Raw genomic sequence first — 19765 nt, 5'->3', positions numbered from 1 at the left:
AACCCCCTTTAGCTAGGGGGTGATTCGAAACTATGTTTATATTTGCAATATGAATTGATTAACTTTCGTTGGAATTTCATAAGTTGTGGATTCAATTTGTTTAACCGTTTGATTGATAACTTATTTATGAATGTTTATTAAGAATGCGCGCTTAATTTTCATGCATAAATATGACGCTAGAATATAAGTGAATTTCACCTAATCGTTATGAACTTATATTCACAAGTAGTGGAGGTTGCTTATAAACAATCGCGTTAAATGAATTCTTGGCACGAGTTTCATGCTCATCATAGTAACGAATGCCTCGTCAACACTTATAGTTTTCATAATGCTTAATGATCTTTGATTGTATCTTTATTGTGCTGTTCACGTAAAGGACTTTTGGAGAATGTGGTGAATTGCGTTGCGCTAACCCATCCAATTCATTAACTTAAGGAAAACTTGACGGTTAATTTAAGCGGACCTAATTAACCCGGGGCGTTGAGTTTCATAATTTATCGAAAGACCAACTGAGAATCAATCTTGTATGCAAGTGTAACATGTGTGGAGAAGAACCCCTTGGCTATTCCATCATCCATATTTTATTCACATTCATATTTACATTCTGTTTTAATTGCAATCTGTTCATTTAGTTTAATTTTGTCAAAACCTAAATCCCCCTTTACTTTAATGTCAAATTAGTTAGAAATCAATTTAGTTTGTGTTTTTAAGAGTTTTGAGTCTTTTGAACTTGTTAGAATCTGTTTAGTTTATGTTTTAAAGTATTTTTGAATTCTTTGAGTCTAGTTTAGTGTTTTATATTGTTTTTACGTTTTTAAGTCAGTTTCCAAGAGATTAACAATCCCTCCTAATCCCCGGTCCAGAACGATCCCTACTTGCACCTATACTACAATTTGACAAAAAGAGGGTTTAATTTGTGCGCGTATAAAACTCGCATCAAAGGACATACCAAGGGAATCCTTATATGGTAAACCCTTATCAACAAATGGGGAGCAAATGTCAAGTTCTACCAAGTAAGAAGGTTTTGGCCATCCAAACACTCATTGCATCCCTTCCTACCCCCACTTAGTAACCTGACAGGTGACCAAGCTTATTCACCTTTTGGCAAAGAAGAAGAATTTTTACTCTCAGCAAGCATACAACAAGAGGAATAAAAGTTTGTATCAATACAATCAGGGGTGAGCATACCTTCAACTGTTATGACCATAGGGTCAAGCATCACTTTTCAAAGTGGAGGACTAGGTACTGAAGAAAAAGGCTATCATAGAAAAGCATACGCATTACAAATGTTTTGACCTTAAATTGTTTGGCATCCTTTGTAACATAAGCCATTCGACAAATATTTCATGAAAAGGCAATTCAAAAAACTTTGTTTAAGTCTTTTGCAGTCCTAGCGCTAGAACACTTGATCTACCTCTAACCTACCTCTATTCTCTAACTTAAAGCTTCAACACCAAGTAAGTAAAACTAAGTGGTATATCCAACACGATTCAGATATCCAAACAATGAATTCCTTCATGCATAACAAAACATTCATAAACAACATGCATGTTATGAACATCACTCATGTCAATCAACATAAAGTTCATACCCTTCAAAACATTCATACATAAGCTAACTGAGCTACGAAAGGGTGTCAACATACACTTTTTCCTTTCGGTACGTGCTGTGCCTGTGCAACTTGTCGTTCTTTCCACCAACTAGGTGATGAAGACACTCCTTTTTTTTATCACCAACCAGGTGATGAAGAGTACAACTAGTTCTAAAAAACAATTTTGAGTTTCAGCAATTTGCCACTCTTCTTACCAATCAGGTGATGAAGAAACTCACCTTCATATCACACTAGGTGATGAAGAGCACAACCAATACCCTAATGAACAATTTTGAGTTTCGGCAACTTGCCACTTTTTTATCAACCAGGTTATGAAGGAACTCACCTTCGTATAAGCAACCCGGTGATGAAGAGAACAACTAGTACTCTAATAAACAATGTTGAGATTCAACAACTTGCCACTCTTCTTACCAACTAGGTAACGAATGAACTCACCTTCATACCACCAACCAGGTGGTAGAAGATACAACTAGTAGTTTAATAAACATTTTTTCCTCAGTAACTCACTACTCTTCTCACTAACCAAGTTTTTTTTCATCAACTACGGAAGAACAATACAACCTGCACCTGTGGATTCTTAGCTTTCATAAGTAGTCGAAAATTTTCAAGTAAAAATTTTTCAAGCCTTACAACTCGAAAAGGCATATACAAACTCAACAAAGCCTTCCACATTCTTGCTCAAGAGTGTGGAAGCAAAATCGTATTACATGGTCAACAAACCTTCAACAACCACAACATGTAGATCGCCTTCTACACTCTTGCTCAAGAGTATGGAAGCAAAATCTATTTATATGGTTCCTCTGAACTTTCAACTACTACAACATATAGATTGCCGACTGTGGAAGAAAAATATATTTATGCGGTCTCTTCCACATTTTTTACTAGTTAAAAAAAAAAATTGTCAAAACAAAAAACAAAAAAAAACTACCTAAAAAAATATAATCCAAAGTTAATTAATTAATAATTATTTCAATAATTACTAAATATTTAATTAATTGTTAATTATTAATTAAGAAATTAATTGATTATTAATTATGACATGTGAAGAAGGTCAACAAAGCTTCAACACATAGGAGATAACTACAACATGTAGATTGCCTTCCACACTCTTGCTCAAGAGTATGGAAACAAAATCAATTTATGGAGTCCTATAAAATACTTCCCACACTTTGAAGGGTAGAGCTTCCCACACCCTTGATGAGAGGGAGCTTCCCACAGTTTAAGGGAAGGAAGCTTCCCATACTTTGAATGGTTGAACTTCCCACACTTTGAGGGAAGGAAGCTTCCCACACTTTGAAGGGTTGAGCTTCCCACACCTTGAAAGAAGGGAGTTTCACAATTTGCTTAACTACCAGAAAAAAAAAAAAAAAAAAAAAAAAAAAAGAAAAACCTTCCACACTCTTGCTCAAGAGTGTTGAAGTAGGGTCTATTTATGTGGTCCAAAGCAAACATCACTTACACGGCTTCAACCAAAAATCTTCACCTACAAAGTTTCAACTAAAAAGTTTCTCCTACAAAGCTTCAACCACTCAGGCTATGGGCCCAAAGGAAAAAACTTCAACCACATTTTCTTTTCTCATCAAAAAGAAAGAAGAAATTGGGCTTAAGAAAAAATATATATACTTGGGCTATATCAAAAAAAAAAAAAAATTGAAGGAGAGAATTTTTGAAGTTTTTTTTTTCTTCAATGACTCAAGAATATCAAGCTACCTCATTCAGCTATTGACACACCCCGACCGAGATCAGGGCATGCTGGCCGTCACGTGGAAGTGACGTAACCATGTGCACAGTGCGGAAGCTAATAAATAATAATAAATGTACGAATACAAACCTAGCTATACACAAAGTAAATAACATACATGTGCAAGCGTAAGTGTGAGAAACAAAGTTCAGAGCACAGAAGACCTAGTGCAATCCGGGAGAAACAACACTAAATAAGCACACCCAAAGGTGGTCCTACACTGGTGATAATCTGTCAGATAAGCCGGGAAAATCCTCTGGGGTGCCACCAAAAGCGCTAGCCAAACTAGAACCTGGAGGGGCGCAAAACAAAAAGCGTGAATGGGCAAAAACAAAGCTTTTCAAAAACCATTTCATAAACAAAGTTCTAACCCCTCGCAGTAAAACCTGTATACTTCCCAGAAAAATAGAATATATACATATATGTAAATCATGCTTGGAAAATATGCCATGCCAAATGCCTCGAAATAAAATGCAAGTACTCAGGTAATGCCAAACAATGCCATGTAATCTGTCAGCCGGAGTCACCTAACGTGACCTATACGGCTGAATCTAGAGCTCAAATCTCCCACTCACTAACTATACCTGCACATGAGTCGAAACCACCTAAAGTGGTCTATACAACAGGACTGGGTGTAAAATAAGTACGCTCAAATGCTACGATCACGTGAAGACTGGACGAATAATCGCGGGTCACCTACGAGTCGGAACCACCTAAAGTGGTCTGTACGACAGGTATTACACACTGGAAATTTCAAGATGGATTGTCAGATTTGAATACTTTTTGTTTAAAGATTTGGCTTCGAGATGGATCGTCAGGTGGTGGTCAGAATTGAGAAAAGCTAAAGAGGGAGATCAGCTATCGAGAATTCAGTCAGTCTGGGAGAGCGAGAGTCGGTCAGTCTGGGAGAAAGAGATCAAGAGAGAGAGGAAAGTCTTCGAGTTTAAGAATCGACAAAGATGATCTAGGAGAGAGAGATTGAGAAGACGAGAGTCTTCAAATTTAAGAATCGACGAAGACGATCTGGGAAAAAGAGATTGAGAAGGAGGAAAGTCTTCGAGTTTAAGAATCGACGAGGACGATCAAGATTCGACAAAGATGATTGAGGACTGAGGAGAATCGAAGAAACCAAGAAAGGAATTTGCAGAGACCCGTGTGTGTGAGAGAGAAAAGAAATGAATGCATGTGTATACGGTTCATGCGGGGGCCCGTGTACTCAGAAATTGGACCCGTCCCACCCCACCATATACTTAGATATGCCCCGCCCCGACCCTTTTCGTGTATCAAATAAAAGGCCCCACCTCAGCTTAACCTAAACCTACCCTGAACTACCCCAGACCACGGGTCCAGGCCCATTTGCCCACCCTTAGACTAAAGTACGAAACTTCTTCACAAAAAGCTAATTCCATTTTGTTATCCATAAGTTTACATGTAGCAAAGACTCGCCTGATACGACGGTTTTGGAGAACAAAGAGAGATCTAGCAGCAGGAGAATAAGGAGGAACTTTAAATGATGGAATCAAATTCGTGCATCGCTTGAATGATAAAGATGCACAAATATGAGTAACTTATAAAAGAGCAAACAATTGTGAACAAGTGCCTTAGACAGAAGAGGGGTGTACCGGCCAAAGGTTCTCTAACGGTCAAGTTCGTAAGCAAGTATCCGACTCTAGCAGTGGGCAACAGAATTAGAGTGCAGAGATTGCGTTACTAGAAAAAAACCTTAGACGAGAATCAAGAGATATTTCTAGAATCAAATCCTTGTTCTAAGCCGGGAGAATCCTAGGGAATATCTAAAAGTAAATATTGCACCTTTTTAGGAGTTGTGATTACTTGTGGCGCACACCAATTTCTAGATTCTACAAACTCCAGGACATATCGAGATCTGGCTTATTCTATACTAAGTCAAACCCAATGTCATGTGGAACAAGCTTGGTCATCCTAGCTAAGTCGCTCAAACTTTGCCCATTTCCCTAGAACAGAGCGATGCTGGCACTGTTGCTCCGTTCGATCCAACTACTCTCAAAGCTGTTGACTCCATGACTGGATTTCTGAGGTAGCTGTATTTGACACACCCCGACCAAGATCAGGGCATCCTGGCCGTCACGTGGAAGTGACGTAACCATGTGCACAGTGCGGAAGCTAATAAATAATAATAAAAGTACGAATAAATAAAAACCAGCTTTACACAAAGTAAGAACATACATGTGCAAGCATAAGTGTGGAAAACAAAGTTCAGAGCACGAAGACCTAATGCAGTCCGGGAGAAATAACACTACAAAAACACACCCAAAGGTGGTCCTACACTGGTGATAATCTGTCAGATATGCCGGGAAAAATCCTCTGGGGAGCCACCAAAACTGCTAGCCAACTAGAACCTGGAGGGGCGCAAAACAGAAAGCGTGAGTGGGCAAAAACAAAGTTTTTCAAAAACCATTTCATAAACAAAGTTCTAACCCCTCGCCGTAAAACTTGTATACTTCCCAAAAAAATAGAATATATACATATATATAAATCATGCTCGGAAATATGCCATGCCAAATGCCTCGATATAAAATGCAAGTACTCAGGTAATGCCAGACAATGTCATGTAATCTGTCAGCCGAAGTCACCTAACGTGACCTGTACGGCTGAATCTAGAGCTCAAATCTCCATCTCACTAACTATACCTGCACACGAGTCGAAACCACCTAAAGTGGTCTGTACGACAGGACTGGGTGTAATATAAGTACGCTCAAGTGCTACGATCACGTGAAGACTGGGCGAATAATCGCGGGTCACCTACGAGTCGGAACCACCTAAAGTGGTTTGTACGACAGGACTGTGCACCTAACTTGGATCCAAGATGAGCGTGTGGTGCGAGAGGTGAACATCACGTGAAGGACTATGCCCAACTCTGGGCGGGAGCACTAACATCGGGGGTGCAGGTTATGAGCTCTCTATGCATCTCAAATCACTACTGAACATAAACATAAACCATAACTTACCTAGCACTTACCTGTGCGTCCGCAGCACCAGCATATATATATATATGTAACTAATAATGCATAATCAAACGGCAAACATAATGCATGGCATATAAACGTATAAACGTTTCATTTCACTTTCTGGGAAAAACATAAGTATATAGGTATATACGGAAAACCAAAAGCCCACTCACTGGTATGTAGAAGGGTCGTAACCCCCTTGCCTCGAGTGATCGCGCTCGTCCTTGGGATAGGTCTCACCTATATGCGAAACAACTATAAAAATGTTAATTTTAAAGCACATAACCAACATTACGAAATAACTTCTCATACAATGATCAAATGGGGTGTATGAATACACCAACGTGATTTACTCAACCTCACGAACATCCGTATATTTTAAAAATAATTTTCCTACACCGCACGCACCCCCATGCGCCGGCCAAGGCACGGCCACACACGCCGCCTATGCGCAGGCACGTGCCTGGCACACTGACAGCATCAGTTAATGTCGTCAGGAATATTCCGTTAAATCTAACTAATTCTGTTAACGCCGTTAGGAATATTCCGTCCAAATTGACGGAATATTCCGTCATCTTCTCCGGCCAACCTTTGGCGTCATCGCCTGCACCGAAAAACCGGGAAATTTTCTAAACTTGATATCTCCTTCATTTTTCAACCAAAATTCACAAAATTGGTACCAAAATGAAGCTTACAATAAGAGGAACAAATCCATACCACTTTCAAGCACTAAAACCTACGGAATCTCGCTGGGAAAACACCACCAACTCCAGCCAAACCTGCAACTCACGATCCCGACGTCTAAAACCTTCAAACGAACCACCCCAAGCCTCCTAAGAACCTCACCAAGCTTCCTACAAGCTTGAAATTCCCAAAAACACAAGAATTAACGTGTGCATGAACAGTGACCAAAATCGGGGATCTCGAGTTCGACGTGAAAATGAAGGTATCCTTACCTGAAATGGGTATGGTTGAACTCCTAAGGACTTCACGGGCACAAAAGTGTAATTTGTTTCCTCGATCCGTGACGATTACAAGGGTTTGTGGTGTTGTCCGTACGAAAATGATAGGACAGGGATAGAGAGAGGGACTCGGGACAGGGTAGAGAGAGAGAAATGAGTGTGCTGTGTGTGTGGTCCAAAATTAACCAATCAAAACCCAAAAACAACCACACAACAAAACAACCATACTAGGGGCAAAACCGTCATTTCATCCCTACGGTACGAAAAGTCCGGGATGGGTTGTCACAGCTATCCTCTTCGCTTAGAAACTTGGGGGATTCCCACTAAATGCTACTACACTTCGGTACTCAGTGACTTGGATTTTTCAAGTTCCCAACCTAGAAGTTTTCCTCATTGGGAACTTAGGGGAGCACTGTTTGTATCATACTTGAACAATTTCAAAACTACCAAGCACCAGTCAAATTCATACCTTCAAGGACCCACTGAAAGGTTCATGTTGAGGCACCCTTGCCGAAGCACAAGAGTTTCCCTTCACCCAGGAGGTCAATCACAATATGACACGTGTCAACATCAGAACAAAGCTCCTAGAGTCCCACATCGACCACGAATGAAAGCCGGAGACTCGCCTCAATTATAAAAGAAGACCATTCTCCTACAATTAAGGGGAATGTCATTATTATACTTAAACTAGTCATTAGAATCCACTAATGATGATTATGCTTGAGCCTATGTATTTGTGTAAACCCTTCAATATTAATGAGAACTCCTCCACTCCATGGATGTAGCCAAACTTAAGGTGAACCACATACATCTTGTGTTTGCATCCCTATCTCTATCTCTTTACATATTATCCTCAATAGGTGATGGGCAACCGAGTGAAGGTCACAAACTTGACACTTTACGTTCTTCCAAAGTCTTGCTGATTTTGTGCATCAACAAAACTCATGGTGACCCTATTCTTTTTCATTTGGGGTCTAGGGGTGGATTTTATTACCAAATTATTGTACTAACCAAATTGACAACCGTACCATACCAATTTTGTGCCAATCGGTAATGTATGGTATTGTATTGAACCAAAATCTTATGGTACGGTTTTGGTATTCAATACCATGATAGGAGCATATTTATACGACTTAGTTAGCTTATTTTCTTGCATTTACATATCTAGTTTCTATTTATTATAGTGATTTAGGCTATTTTTGTGTGTTTGTAGGTTTAAATGACAAAAGAGGCAAGAAAGTACAATTTGGAGCATTTTAGAGCAGTTTTGGGCTTGGAATGGATAGCTTGCATATGGAGCAAGGTGGATGGACGAATTTGAAGATTAAGAGAGGCTAGGAATGTGCTTAATATCTGGAGAAACAAATTTGGAAGCATTGAAGATAAGGAATCAGCTACAATGAAGGAACATTATCCAAATAACCTTATCTTATCCAAACCTTATCCAACCTTATCTTATCTTATCCTATCCTAATCTTTTGCTACCTTAATTCCAACTGCAAAGGGGAATCCTCTTCACATTAAATCACTTAAATATCAGTTTCTAGAAGACCTATCCCTTTCTAGAAGCCTAAATCTGCCGCACCCCTTATCCTTATTCTCTTTGGTTTGATTTCTAGCTGACCTTTTCCTTGTGGATTTGGAGTGTTTAATTCTTCTCCAAAACAATGACTCTATGCCGTATAAATACTACATTCTACCGCATAAACCAACCACCACCCTCTACCATCAGATCACCACACCATCCACCACACCTCAAGAGCCTAAATTCAGAAAATCCCCATTGTGCCGCAACAAGGAAGGAAGGAGGAGCCACCTGGAGCCGTGCTTGCCATTCAAGACGTTGGATTGTTGGAGCGTTTCTAGGTGTATTCTATCTTTGCTTTCAATGTTTAAATTTAATTATCTTTGTTTTGCGAACATGAGGAACTAAAAATTCATTTTAGTTAGAGGTGAATTCGAAGCCATAATTATATGTTTTATATGAATTGATTACGTCCAATTATTGTTTCTTGCGTCTTGAATGTGATTTGCTTATCTGAGTTATCCAAACTTGTTTATGTATGTTGATTGAGGGTCGACACTTAATTTGCATGCATGAATTTGATGCTAGAGTATGGGGAGTTTCACCTAATCGTTATGAACTTATATTCACAAGTAGTGGAAGTCACTAGTCATGATTGTGTTAAGTAAATCCATGGCAGGAGTATCATGCAGTTCATAGTTACCAATGTCATGCCAATGCTTATGATTTTCATAGAACTTAATAATCTTTGATTGTATCTCTATTATGTTGTTCATGTCAGGAACTATTGAAGAATAATTTGGTTGCCGATGCGTATTCCATCTAATTCAATGAATTTAGGAAAATTTGAAAGTTAATTTGTGTTTTTCATGATTAATTTGGGGCATTGTCATTCATGGTTTAAAGGAATAATAACTGGAAATCAATTTATATGCATATGTGTCATGTGTGGAGAATGACCCTTTAGCTAGCTTATCACCCATCCATTCACCCCAATTTCGTGCAACTTAGTTTAAGTTTACAATCTGCTTGTTTTTACTTTAATTTTGTTCAAAATCCAATCCCCCTTTACTTGGTTGTGTCGTTTAGTTAGAATCTGTCCAATTTTGTGTCTTTTAATATTTTGAGTTAAGTGAAAGTTAGAATTCGTTGAACGTAGTCCTTAGTATTTAGTTTGAGTCTATTTGATTATTTTGTGCTGTTTTGAGTCATTCTAGTTTGTTTTGAGTCACAAGAATCTAGTTTTCTGTTATTGCGTCTAGTTTAGTGATTTAGAGTTTAAATTGAGTAGATTAGCATCCCTTCTAATCCTCGGCCTAAAACGATCCCTACTTTCATATACTACAATCATAGAGTGTTTTAATTTGAATGTTAGAATATTTCACATCATACCATTACCACGATATTACCGTACTGTATTGAAAAATATAATAATATAGAATTTATAAATTATATAACATATAATTATATATATATATATATATATATATAATATTATCGATAATATATGTTTGGTTGGATTCCCCCCCACCACCCGACCTAACTACAGTAACTCAGGTTCTCTCTCTGAACACATTCCCATTCCGCCGTCAACTCGACACTCATCCGTTTTTGTTAATTGATAATTGGTTTTGCTTTAAGGTTAATTAGGTTTATAAACCTTCTTGTAATATGGAAGGAGTACGTGCTATGTGAATGTTGTAAGTAAAAAATAATTGGGTTCACCATTGCCAAGAGCCACAAATATGTCTTCAAACAAGAGGATGTTGTCAGTTACCATGCCATAACTATGTCTAATGTGCTATAAATATATATTTTTAACAAAATGACAATTACCATTCTTATATCATATTAACCAAACTATTTGGCATACCTAATTTCGGTATATTAAATCTTTAGTATGATAATAGTAATAGATTTTGCCAAACTAAAAATTTGGTACAATAATTGATACAAAAATTTTGGTCCGGTAACCATACTGAATCCGCTCATATTTGGGTGTAGCACAGAGAAGAGCACGTCGTTCCGACTTGGTTCGGAAAAATTAAAAAATAAAATAATTAAAAACAAAAAAGTACAAATATTGGTGAACGGCCAGGATGGCATCGTAAGACCGTCGGCGGCGGCAGCTCCATACGCTGTCGTTTTACGTGATAACAAAAGCAGATTGAGAGGAGCAGCAGGCAGCTACTGCAGCCTGGGATTCGAGGCGCGCGCCATTCCTCTTTCTGCTCGCTCCTCTGTAATTTGTAAGCCGTACGTACGTGCTTCTTCTTCCTCCTCCTCTTCTCTCTAATCCAACAGTTGAACATAGTAGGCTCCTACTTCTTGTCGTTTAAATTCTTCATCTTCTTCCTCTTGTCATCCAATTTCTTTCTTTTTTTTCGTTTTCTAAATTGTGATATATGAATTTGGGAATTAGGGACTTAATTGGTTTTTCCTATACTGTAATATAGCGTAACGTTTGGATGAGTAAACTTTAAGCTGAGATTTAAAGGGTTGTTTTAGCGAAATTTGGTGGAGCTGTTTATTGTTGCAATTCTCCAATTGCTGCCTACATAGGCGTTGTTTCTGATATTCTTATAAGGATTTGTGTGCCTCCATGGTGTTCGATAGAATGCCCGAAAGAAAATTGGCACGATTTCGTATTTGCTTAATTGCACATCTAAATTTCCTCTTCACTGCAATATTTGTCATCCAAACACACACTAAAGGATTGAATTAATGTTTTTTGAGCCGTAGCTTTATAAATTATGAAGTATACTTTTTCGTTATTGATCTTTGTATAATTTTGTAGATGTGGCTCGGCTTTTAGTTGAATGATTTCAGATTTCATCCTTGCAATTTCGTGGCTTGTTAGCTTTTCAGTTTTGGAAAGACAGGTTAGTAACTTCTTGCGTTTTGTAATTGAGAATGTAGTTGAAGATGTAGAAATAAGTATTTCACCTGTTTTCACAGGATCCATACAATCTGGGACGTGGCATGAAAACGAAGGAGATTCTACGCAAGCTTTGAGACAAACTTTCGGCTTAGGAAAATTGGCTTTAAAGTTCGACCCACCCCTTGTTTAGTAACAACATTCAGCATTTTTCTTAGTATTCGTAGCCTACTGTCCATGGCGGCCATATCATTCACAACCCACATTCAAAGACCTCCGGTACCTTTATTTTCTACACCCAAAACCCCTAAAACAAAACTCAGAGTCTCAACTCAAGCTTCTCCAACTTCACAACTCGCCTTTTCAGACCCCTTTGTTCTACAACTAGCTGAAGCTCTTGAAGATTCACTACCTTCTTATACTTCATCTCCTTTACCTTTACAAAATCTCAGAGACTCTTCCTCTGAGGCCCTCCTCTCAACCCCATGGCCGTCTCGCAAAGATGAGCCCTTTCGCTTCACTGACACCTCCTTCATCAAGAACTCCCAAATCCAACCAATCTCTCACCCTCCGACCTTTTCAAGCATTTTGGAAGATACACAAATTCCAAATCTGGTTATAGTTGATGGGTTTGTCGTAAGTTTCTCAAATTTGAGAGAATTGCCGGATGGGGTTTATGTGGGTAGCCTTCAGCAGCTGTCAGAACAGACCGTTATGGAAAGGGTGTCTGAGATTGTGTCTAGTAGTTGTCCAGGAGACTTATTTTGGTCTATTAATGGAATCGGGGCTCCAGATGTAACTGTGATTTATGTACCTTCTGGGTGCCGTGTAGAGGCTCCAGTTTATCTGCGGTACTTTGCAAACGAGGGCAGTGATGAGGGGTCAAATAAACTGCCGTTAGCGAATCCAAGGGTGCTTGTGTTGGTGGAGAAGGGAGGGGAGATTGGTATAATTGAGGAGTTCTTGGGTGGGGATGGCAACAAGTGTTATTGGACAAATTCTGTTTTTGAGGTAGTGGTTGGAGAAGGAGGAAAAGTTACGCATTCCTATGTTCAGAATCAATCTCTGAATGCTGCCCATATAAAGTGGACTTGGGTCCATCAGGTTAGTTGTTCTCTTTCTCTCTTTGCTTCTTTGTGATAGATGTTTCATGGGTTGCTTACTTTTGTATCCGATGCTTGGATATCTGTAAGGATATTTTACAAATGAGAGTTAGGTACTTTTTTTGTTAGCTTTGCAAAGGCAACAATGGGCAAAAAACTAATAAATTATAAATTTAGATGTGCATCTATTTATCAGGGTTTATCTATTTAACATGATCTACTTAACATTTGATAGCTTGCGGAGTGCATGAGAAACCTTTTTATAAGCTGATGCGTAAGGGGTTCACTAGTTCATTATATCAAAAGAAGTTTGTTACTAGTTATTTGAAAAAATACATTGCAGTCAGTTTCCTTTATGATTTGATTTTTATTTTGAGTTACAAAAAAGTTTCCTATCCTTAGCTCTCAATTTCCGAGTGACCTTAGGAAGAGGAAAGTCCTCGATAATAATGGAACAGGATCATAAGTGGAAATTTAAAGTTTCATAAGAAAAAAGCATTCCAAGATAGGAGACCCATAGTAAAAGTTGTATTTCTCAACAAAATAAGGGGTAAAAAAACAATTTGTAGCTTTCATCTTCAGGTAGATATAATTAAGCATGTTATAAAATGTGATTTACGTTAAACTTTAGAGAAGAGCAAGATTACAATCAAAGTTGTTGATACCTGGCTTTCTCTGAAATTTTGTACATAATGAAAGTGAAATTGCTTTACGTTATGGATAACTTTAAAGTTGAGATAAATTTGTCTGCTAAGCTCTGCATGATGTAATGCGCTTTATTCTCAGTAAGGTTTATGAATAACATTTAGAATCTTACTTTGTAAATGAACTTTCAACTTTGGTCACTGCCCGTGGCCCATACCTGATAAAAAACTTCTATCCCTCTATCTATCATGCAGTTCCTGTTGCATCAAATTTATAAAGTTGATTGCTTTTCAGGAATCAGCTAGTACATATGAGCTTGTGGAGGTTAGTACTGGTGGAAAATTGAGCAGGCATAATCTCCATGTTCAACAACTGGGACCAGACACAGTCACCGAGTTATCAACACTGCAATTGTCTGTCGGTGATCAAACACACGATCTGCATAGTAGTGTAGTCCTGGACCATCCACGGGGTTATTCCAGACAACTTCACAAATGCATCGTGTCTCATTCTCTAGGCCAAGCTGTTTTTGATGGGAACATAAGGGTTAACAGGTAAATATCTTTCATCTCACTGCCCAGATTACCGGGAACTTGTTAAATTTTGCCTCAAAAGCACTTTGTGCCCATTTTCTTGAAACCTAGACTATATGTTTTAGTTCTTAACCAAGAAAATGAACTTTTGAGGCTTCTTACTTGTATCGTTGATGTTAGCTGCTCACTCATAGCGTCACAAAATCTGTTCTTAATTTGCAGATATGCTCAGCAAACAGATGGTGGGCAGCTGACAAGAAGTCTTCTACTTGCACCTCGTGCAACTGTAAATGTCAAACCGAATCTTCAAATTATTGCTGACGATGTCAAGTGTTCCCATGGATGTGCAATCAGCGACCTAGAAGAAAGCCAGCTCTTCTATTTCCAGGCACGTGGCATCGATGTAGAGGCAGCGAGAAAGGCTCTCCTCTTTTCCTTTGGTGCAGAGGTGATTGAGAGATTACCTTATAATTGGATGAAAGGGAACGTGGAAAATCGAATTAGAGAATTGTTGGATCCTACTACTAATACAGGATCCGCATAATTGGGTGTTCTAGCACTGATTGTCGGTTACAGGCATTCTAATTCTCATTGAAAATCAAATAAATTTTGGTCTTGTTTGAAACTATCGAACGCTTGTGCTCCATTTGATTAATTTTGTCAATGTAGAATGGTTCCTGTTGTATCAGAGTTGTCTATTCATCAGCAATTGAAACCGATGTTTTACGTTATTCGAGATACCATGCTTTATTAGCACTTAGGCAAATGCATTTTTCTGCAACAATGCGAATTCAGCGTAAATTTGAATAATTTTCTGAGTTTTACCTGTTTCAATTTGGTAACACTTCCCTTCCCTGTACTAATTTTTCTCATCTGTTCCGTAGTAGAATACACTCGGTTTCAGAGACTGACTAGATCTCCAACTATTTTAAGAGTATCAAATCATTGACAGCAATACAGCACTGAAACAGTAGACCATCTCCGGCTATCTCCGAAGTACGAACATATTTTCCACCCGCAGCGACATGTGGAACAACCGATTGACTGACCAAAAACTGAAAGTATAAACCGTAAAAACACATGATTAGTTTGGAGATGATGCACTAGAAGGTAGCTAAGTTGACATGGGCAGCTTTGGTGGTTTTTGGTGCGGCTTTCGACGCTATAAAACATTGGCGCCGAAGATACGTCACCATATTCCAGTGGTGTTGGAGAGGGGGATTTGGGGTAAACAGTTTATGATTTTGTTGGTCTTTTACTGAGTCAATTTTTAAGGAATTACCTAGAAATTAATTGATTTTGGTCTAACTAAAAAGGTTGCTACCATCATTCTTGTATCATTGAACCTGGCAGTAGACCTAGCATCCGTGTCGTGTTTTTTGTGTTTGTGTCGTTTTCGTGTCATACTCGATATTTTAATAAGTCGTGTCATATATGATCCGACCCGAAATCGACCCGTTAATACTAACAGGTAATATGACCCGACTCATTACTCGTTAAAGAAAATATATTTTAAACCATTAAATAATCAAATGAAAAATATAATACTAAATTAGTATATACATACTATATTGTCACATTCAAAATATTAAAACACATTTGTCTTTCAACTCATAAAGAGATTCTAGAATATTAGGGATGGGGTTTTGATCAGATACTACAGATAGTGGAACTGTGGAAATGTAGGAAAAGAGATGGGGTTTTTTTGTCCAAAAAAATTATAATAATATAAGTGAAATAGAATCCAATGGTAAGGATTTAATCTCACATAAGTGACATTAAATCATATAGCTATTGTTTAAGTTTTTTAATTAATGTAAAAGTGTGAAAAAAACATATATATACACAAACGGTCGTAATGACAAGCTTTAAAACTTTTGTGAAATGCTCAACTTCAAAGTTCGCCACTAGAATCTCATAAACCATAGATCAAAATTTAACCGTTGATTGTCATTTACATTTACGCTTCATTTTTTCCACCAATTTTTTTTTTTCAAATTTTCTTTTTTGAAAACTTGATCTAATAGAGGATGTAGGAATATGAATGGTTCGGATCGTTAATATTGTGCTTAGAGTTTTACCGTTAGTAGAAATATTGCTCGAAGTTTATAGTCTCTACAAACTATATAACATCGACTCATATTTCAATTAACCGTAAATATCGGAACATGATATCAACGATCTGAACCATTCATTTTCCTACATTTGCTAGAAGATCATGTTTTCAAAAAACAAAATTTGAAAAACAAAATTTGGTAAGAAGAATAAAGTGTAAAGGACAAGAAACATTTAAATATAAATATAAGGATTATGGATTATGGTGTCGGATTTTGGAGTTAACCCCATCAAGAAAGTTGTAAAGCTTGTCATTACAAGTGCTTATATATTTATTTTTTTTTACACTTCTACAATAATTATTATGAATTTTCTTAACTTTGCACTCAAATAAAAAACACTATTCATGAGAGTTTGGAGGGTTTTAAAAATTTAAACAACGATGTAAGTGTAACTATTGTCTACTTATGGAGGAAGGATACAATCACGAATGTTTATATATTCTTGCACAATTTTCACAATTGTAGATCTGTCTTCTTGCCTATGCTAATACTATACTAGTTGATTCTGATTTTGAACAATATGTCAAGTAAAATTTATCCTAATAATGATAATAAAAAACTCTCATTATATATAAATATAAATAGATAAATAAAACTTAATTTTTTAACTTATATAAAAATTTATACAATAATACATATTTAATATACAATATATACATTATGGCTACTATATTTTATAATAAGTTTTTTTAGTAGTTAAACTTTATAATTATCAAAATAATTTTTTTTCTTAATGGGTCGAAATGTGTTACCCACGGGTTACTCGCGTGTATACCATTAAGGACTAGTTATGAACAGTTCTTAATGGATCACTTGATAATTACCTCAATTAGTTATCATGTCCTGTAAGAAATTGCCAAGCTACCTCAATCACTCTTATGGCTACCAATTCTTCATCATTTTCTTCTTTCTCACCTGCCCTAGTTCATTTTTTCGACCCCAACACAGCCAGTTTTCTTAAACTCGATGACACTAACTACCTTGAATGGCTTTGTCAAATGAAGTCATTTCTTATTGGCCACGACTTATACAAACTCCTTGACCGATCTCATCTAAAGCCTGCTACCATTGCCCTTATTGTGCAAGCTACTGCTCCCAAGTGTCTCCTCCCTGTCTGGTGCTTTCCCATCTGTTAATTCACAGGCTTTTGTTTCCTCTCCTAACCCGACGGTGCCTCTTTGGATCCAACAACATCAACTTGTAGTGAGTTGCATCACCACCATTTTCACCAAGCCCATTACCTCGCTCACTATTACCTGTGAGATCCCCAAGAAATCTGGGATTGTCTCCAACGCCATTTTTCTCATAAATCAGCTGTTAGCTATGCATCTCTTCAATTCCAACTTATGGACATGACCAAAGGTTCCAAATCAACTGATTAATATATGTCGCACGCCAAGTCCTTTGTCGATTCCCTTACCTACCATCAATGAACCTGTTGATTTTGAATATTTTATCATTGTGATCCTTCATGGTCTTGGCCCTGAATTTCTTATGCTTCGTACTTCCATTCTTCAGACAGCTCTTATGCCCACCTATTACGATCTCCACTCCTGCATTTGGCCTTTGAAGCTCAAGATCCTTATATGAACAATCTTTCTCACTTTTGTCATATTGCCCTCTACACAAACTACCCAAATTCTCCTTTATCCCACAATAACAGTCCCCCTCACCCTTCTCCTGGTGGCTATCACAACAATTGCAATCTTAGTAATCAAAGCAATCTTAATTGCAGTGGCAACTATTGCCATAACAACAACAGTCACGGCCATAACCAGCACCATTTCAACAACCATTAGCCCTATTGACCTGGTTTTAGAATACCGGGCCAACCCACTTGGCAGCAGAAATCGTGGCTTTAGCATCCTTATGGGCCTTCCTCTTTGTGGCTTCGCCTAGCATGTTGGGCCCTTCACCAGCCCGATACTAATCAACACATTAGGCTGCATGCCCGCATCGGTATTCTAATACCTTTAACATTCCCCTTTTGATGGTGCTCACATATCTCGACCTGCCACAGCCGCTGCTCGACCTTCACTTGGCGTCGTCGTCTCAGTCCCTTGTCGTCATTTGTTCTCTCTCATCTAGGTCCTTTGTTACGAAAACAATTTAATTATAATGCCTTTTTGTCAAGATTGTGCTATAAGAAGATGATGCGAGATTTATACACACACAAATTAAACCCTATTTGTGGCAATTGTAGTAATGATGTAAGTAGGGATCGTTCTAACCGGGGATTAACTAGGGGTGCTAAACACTTTAAACTAACTCAAAGAAATAAAAATAACCTTTAAAACACTTAACTCACTTAAAGAAAACTCGAAACAAGTTCACAAGACTCAAAATGAGCTAAAAACACAATCTAAAACATAATTGAACCAATTAGATACTCTAAGACAATTGGGAATTTGGTTTTGTACGAAAATCAACAAACAAAACAAGAATGTAAACTAGGCAGATTTGGACGAATTTAAAGGTGTTTGTGACTCCAAATACTTAAAAACCAAAATAAGACAGATTATAATGACTAAGACTTAACAAAATATGGGGGGATTGTGTTTGGATGAGATTAAATTAAATGGACAGATTATAATTAAGGGCAAAATGTAAATATGAATGTGATGAAAATATGGATGATGGAATAGCTAAGGGGTTCTTCTCCACACATGTTACACTTGCATACAATATGATTTTCAGTTGGTCTTTCGATAAATTATGAAACTCAACACCCCGGATTAATTAGGTCCGCTTAAATTAACCGTCAAGTTCTCCTTAAGTTAATGAATTGGATGGGTTTGCGCAACGCAATTCACAACATTCTCCAAAAGTCCTTTACGTGAAAAGTACAATAAAGATACAATCAAAGATCATTAAGCATCATGAAAACTATAAGTGTTGACGAGGCCTTCGTTACTATGAAAAGCATGAGACTAGTGCCAAGAATTCATTTAACGCGATTGTTTATAAGAAACCTCCACTACTTGTGAATATAAGTTCATAACTATTAGGTGAAACTCACTTATATTCTAGCGTCATATTCATGCATGAAAATTAAGCGTGCACTCTCAATAAACATACATAAATAAGTTATCAATCAAACGGTTAAACAAATTGAATCCACAACTTATGAAATTCCAACCAAAGGTAATCAATTCATATTGCAAGCATAAACATGGTTTCGAATCACCCCCTAGCTAAAGGGGGTTTAGTTCCTCATACGTACAAGACAAAGAGAATTGAAATTAAACATTGAAATCAAAGAAACACCTAAACATTCCAACAACTCAAACTTGAATTGTATGAACGTTTATGCCCTCTTCTCTTCCTCTTCGTTGCGGAACAAGGTCTAAGGATAGGTTTTGGGGGGATGAGGAGTGGTTGGAGTGGCTGCAATGAAGAGAAAATATGCAGAAAATGGAAGGGATATGCACGGCAAAGAATGGGATTTTGTGATGGTGTGTTGTGTGATTGTTTTGTGGTGAATTGGAATAATGGTTTGTATGAATGCATTGCATGGTTTTATAGGGAGAGAATGGATGGGAGAACATGTGAATGGCAGCTAGGAATGATTAAAGAAGGGAATGCATGTGGAATGACAACTAGGTTGGTTGGTGGAAAGCTGAAAATGCAAATGGGAATGCTGGAAATGCAAGGGATGCACG

The 19765-nt window shown here is 37.7% G+C and overlaps 1 protein-coding gene across 3 annotated transcripts; it reads left to right on the top strand.

Annotated features, from left to right (window-relative positions):
• Window positions 1–10953: 10953 nt before the first annotated feature.
• Window positions 10954–14715, top strand: LOC137739528 (protein ABCI7, chloroplastic). 3 transcript variants are annotated; one of them, XM_068479126.1, is made up of 5 exons: window positions 10954–11087; window positions 11625–11709; window positions 11786–12809; window positions 13748–14007; window positions 14209–14715. In XM_068479126.1, the coding sequence occupies exons 3-5, from the start codon at window positions 11943–11945 to the stop codon at window positions 14528–14530; spliced, it is 1449 nt and encodes a 482-aa protein (XP_068335227.1). In that variant the 5' UTR covers window positions 10954–11087; window positions 11625–11709; window positions 11786–11942; the 3' UTR covers window positions 14531–14715. The 3 variants fall into 3 exon arrangements, with proteins under 3 accessions (XP_068335227.1, XP_068335228.1, XP_068335229.1); XM_068479127.1 differs by having other exon boundaries at window positions 11004–11083; XM_068479128.1 differs by having other exon boundaries at window positions 11028–11140.
• Window positions 14716–19765: the final 5050 nt, after the last annotated feature.

Source organism: Pyrus communis, chromosome 7, assembly GCF_963583255.1.
Source record: "Pyrus communis chromosome 7, drPyrComm1.1, whole genome shotgun sequence".
Taxonomy (NCBI): Eukaryota; Viridiplantae; Streptophyta; class Magnoliopsida; order Rosales; family Rosaceae; genus Pyrus; species Pyrus communis.
The sequence above is the reverse complement of the archived record's forward strand: the minus strand, read 5'-3'. Positions and strand labels throughout refer to the sequence as shown.

What these genes read in the sequence shown, in the direction of transcription:
- LOC137739528 (XM_068479126.1), top strand. Translation starts at nt 11,943, where the DNA reads ATGGCGGCCATATCATTCACAACCCACATTCAAAGACCTCCGGTACCT. An exon ending in AGTGGACTTGGGTCCATCAG is followed by an intron (nt 12,810 to 13,747) that starts GTTAGTTGTTCT and finishes ATTGCTTTTCAG; the next exon opens with GAATCAGCTAGTACATATGA. An exon ending in GGGAACATAAGGGTTAACAG is followed by an intron (nt 14,008 to 14,208) that starts GTAAATATCTTT and finishes CTTAATTTGCAG; the next exon opens with ATATGCTCAGCAAACAGATG.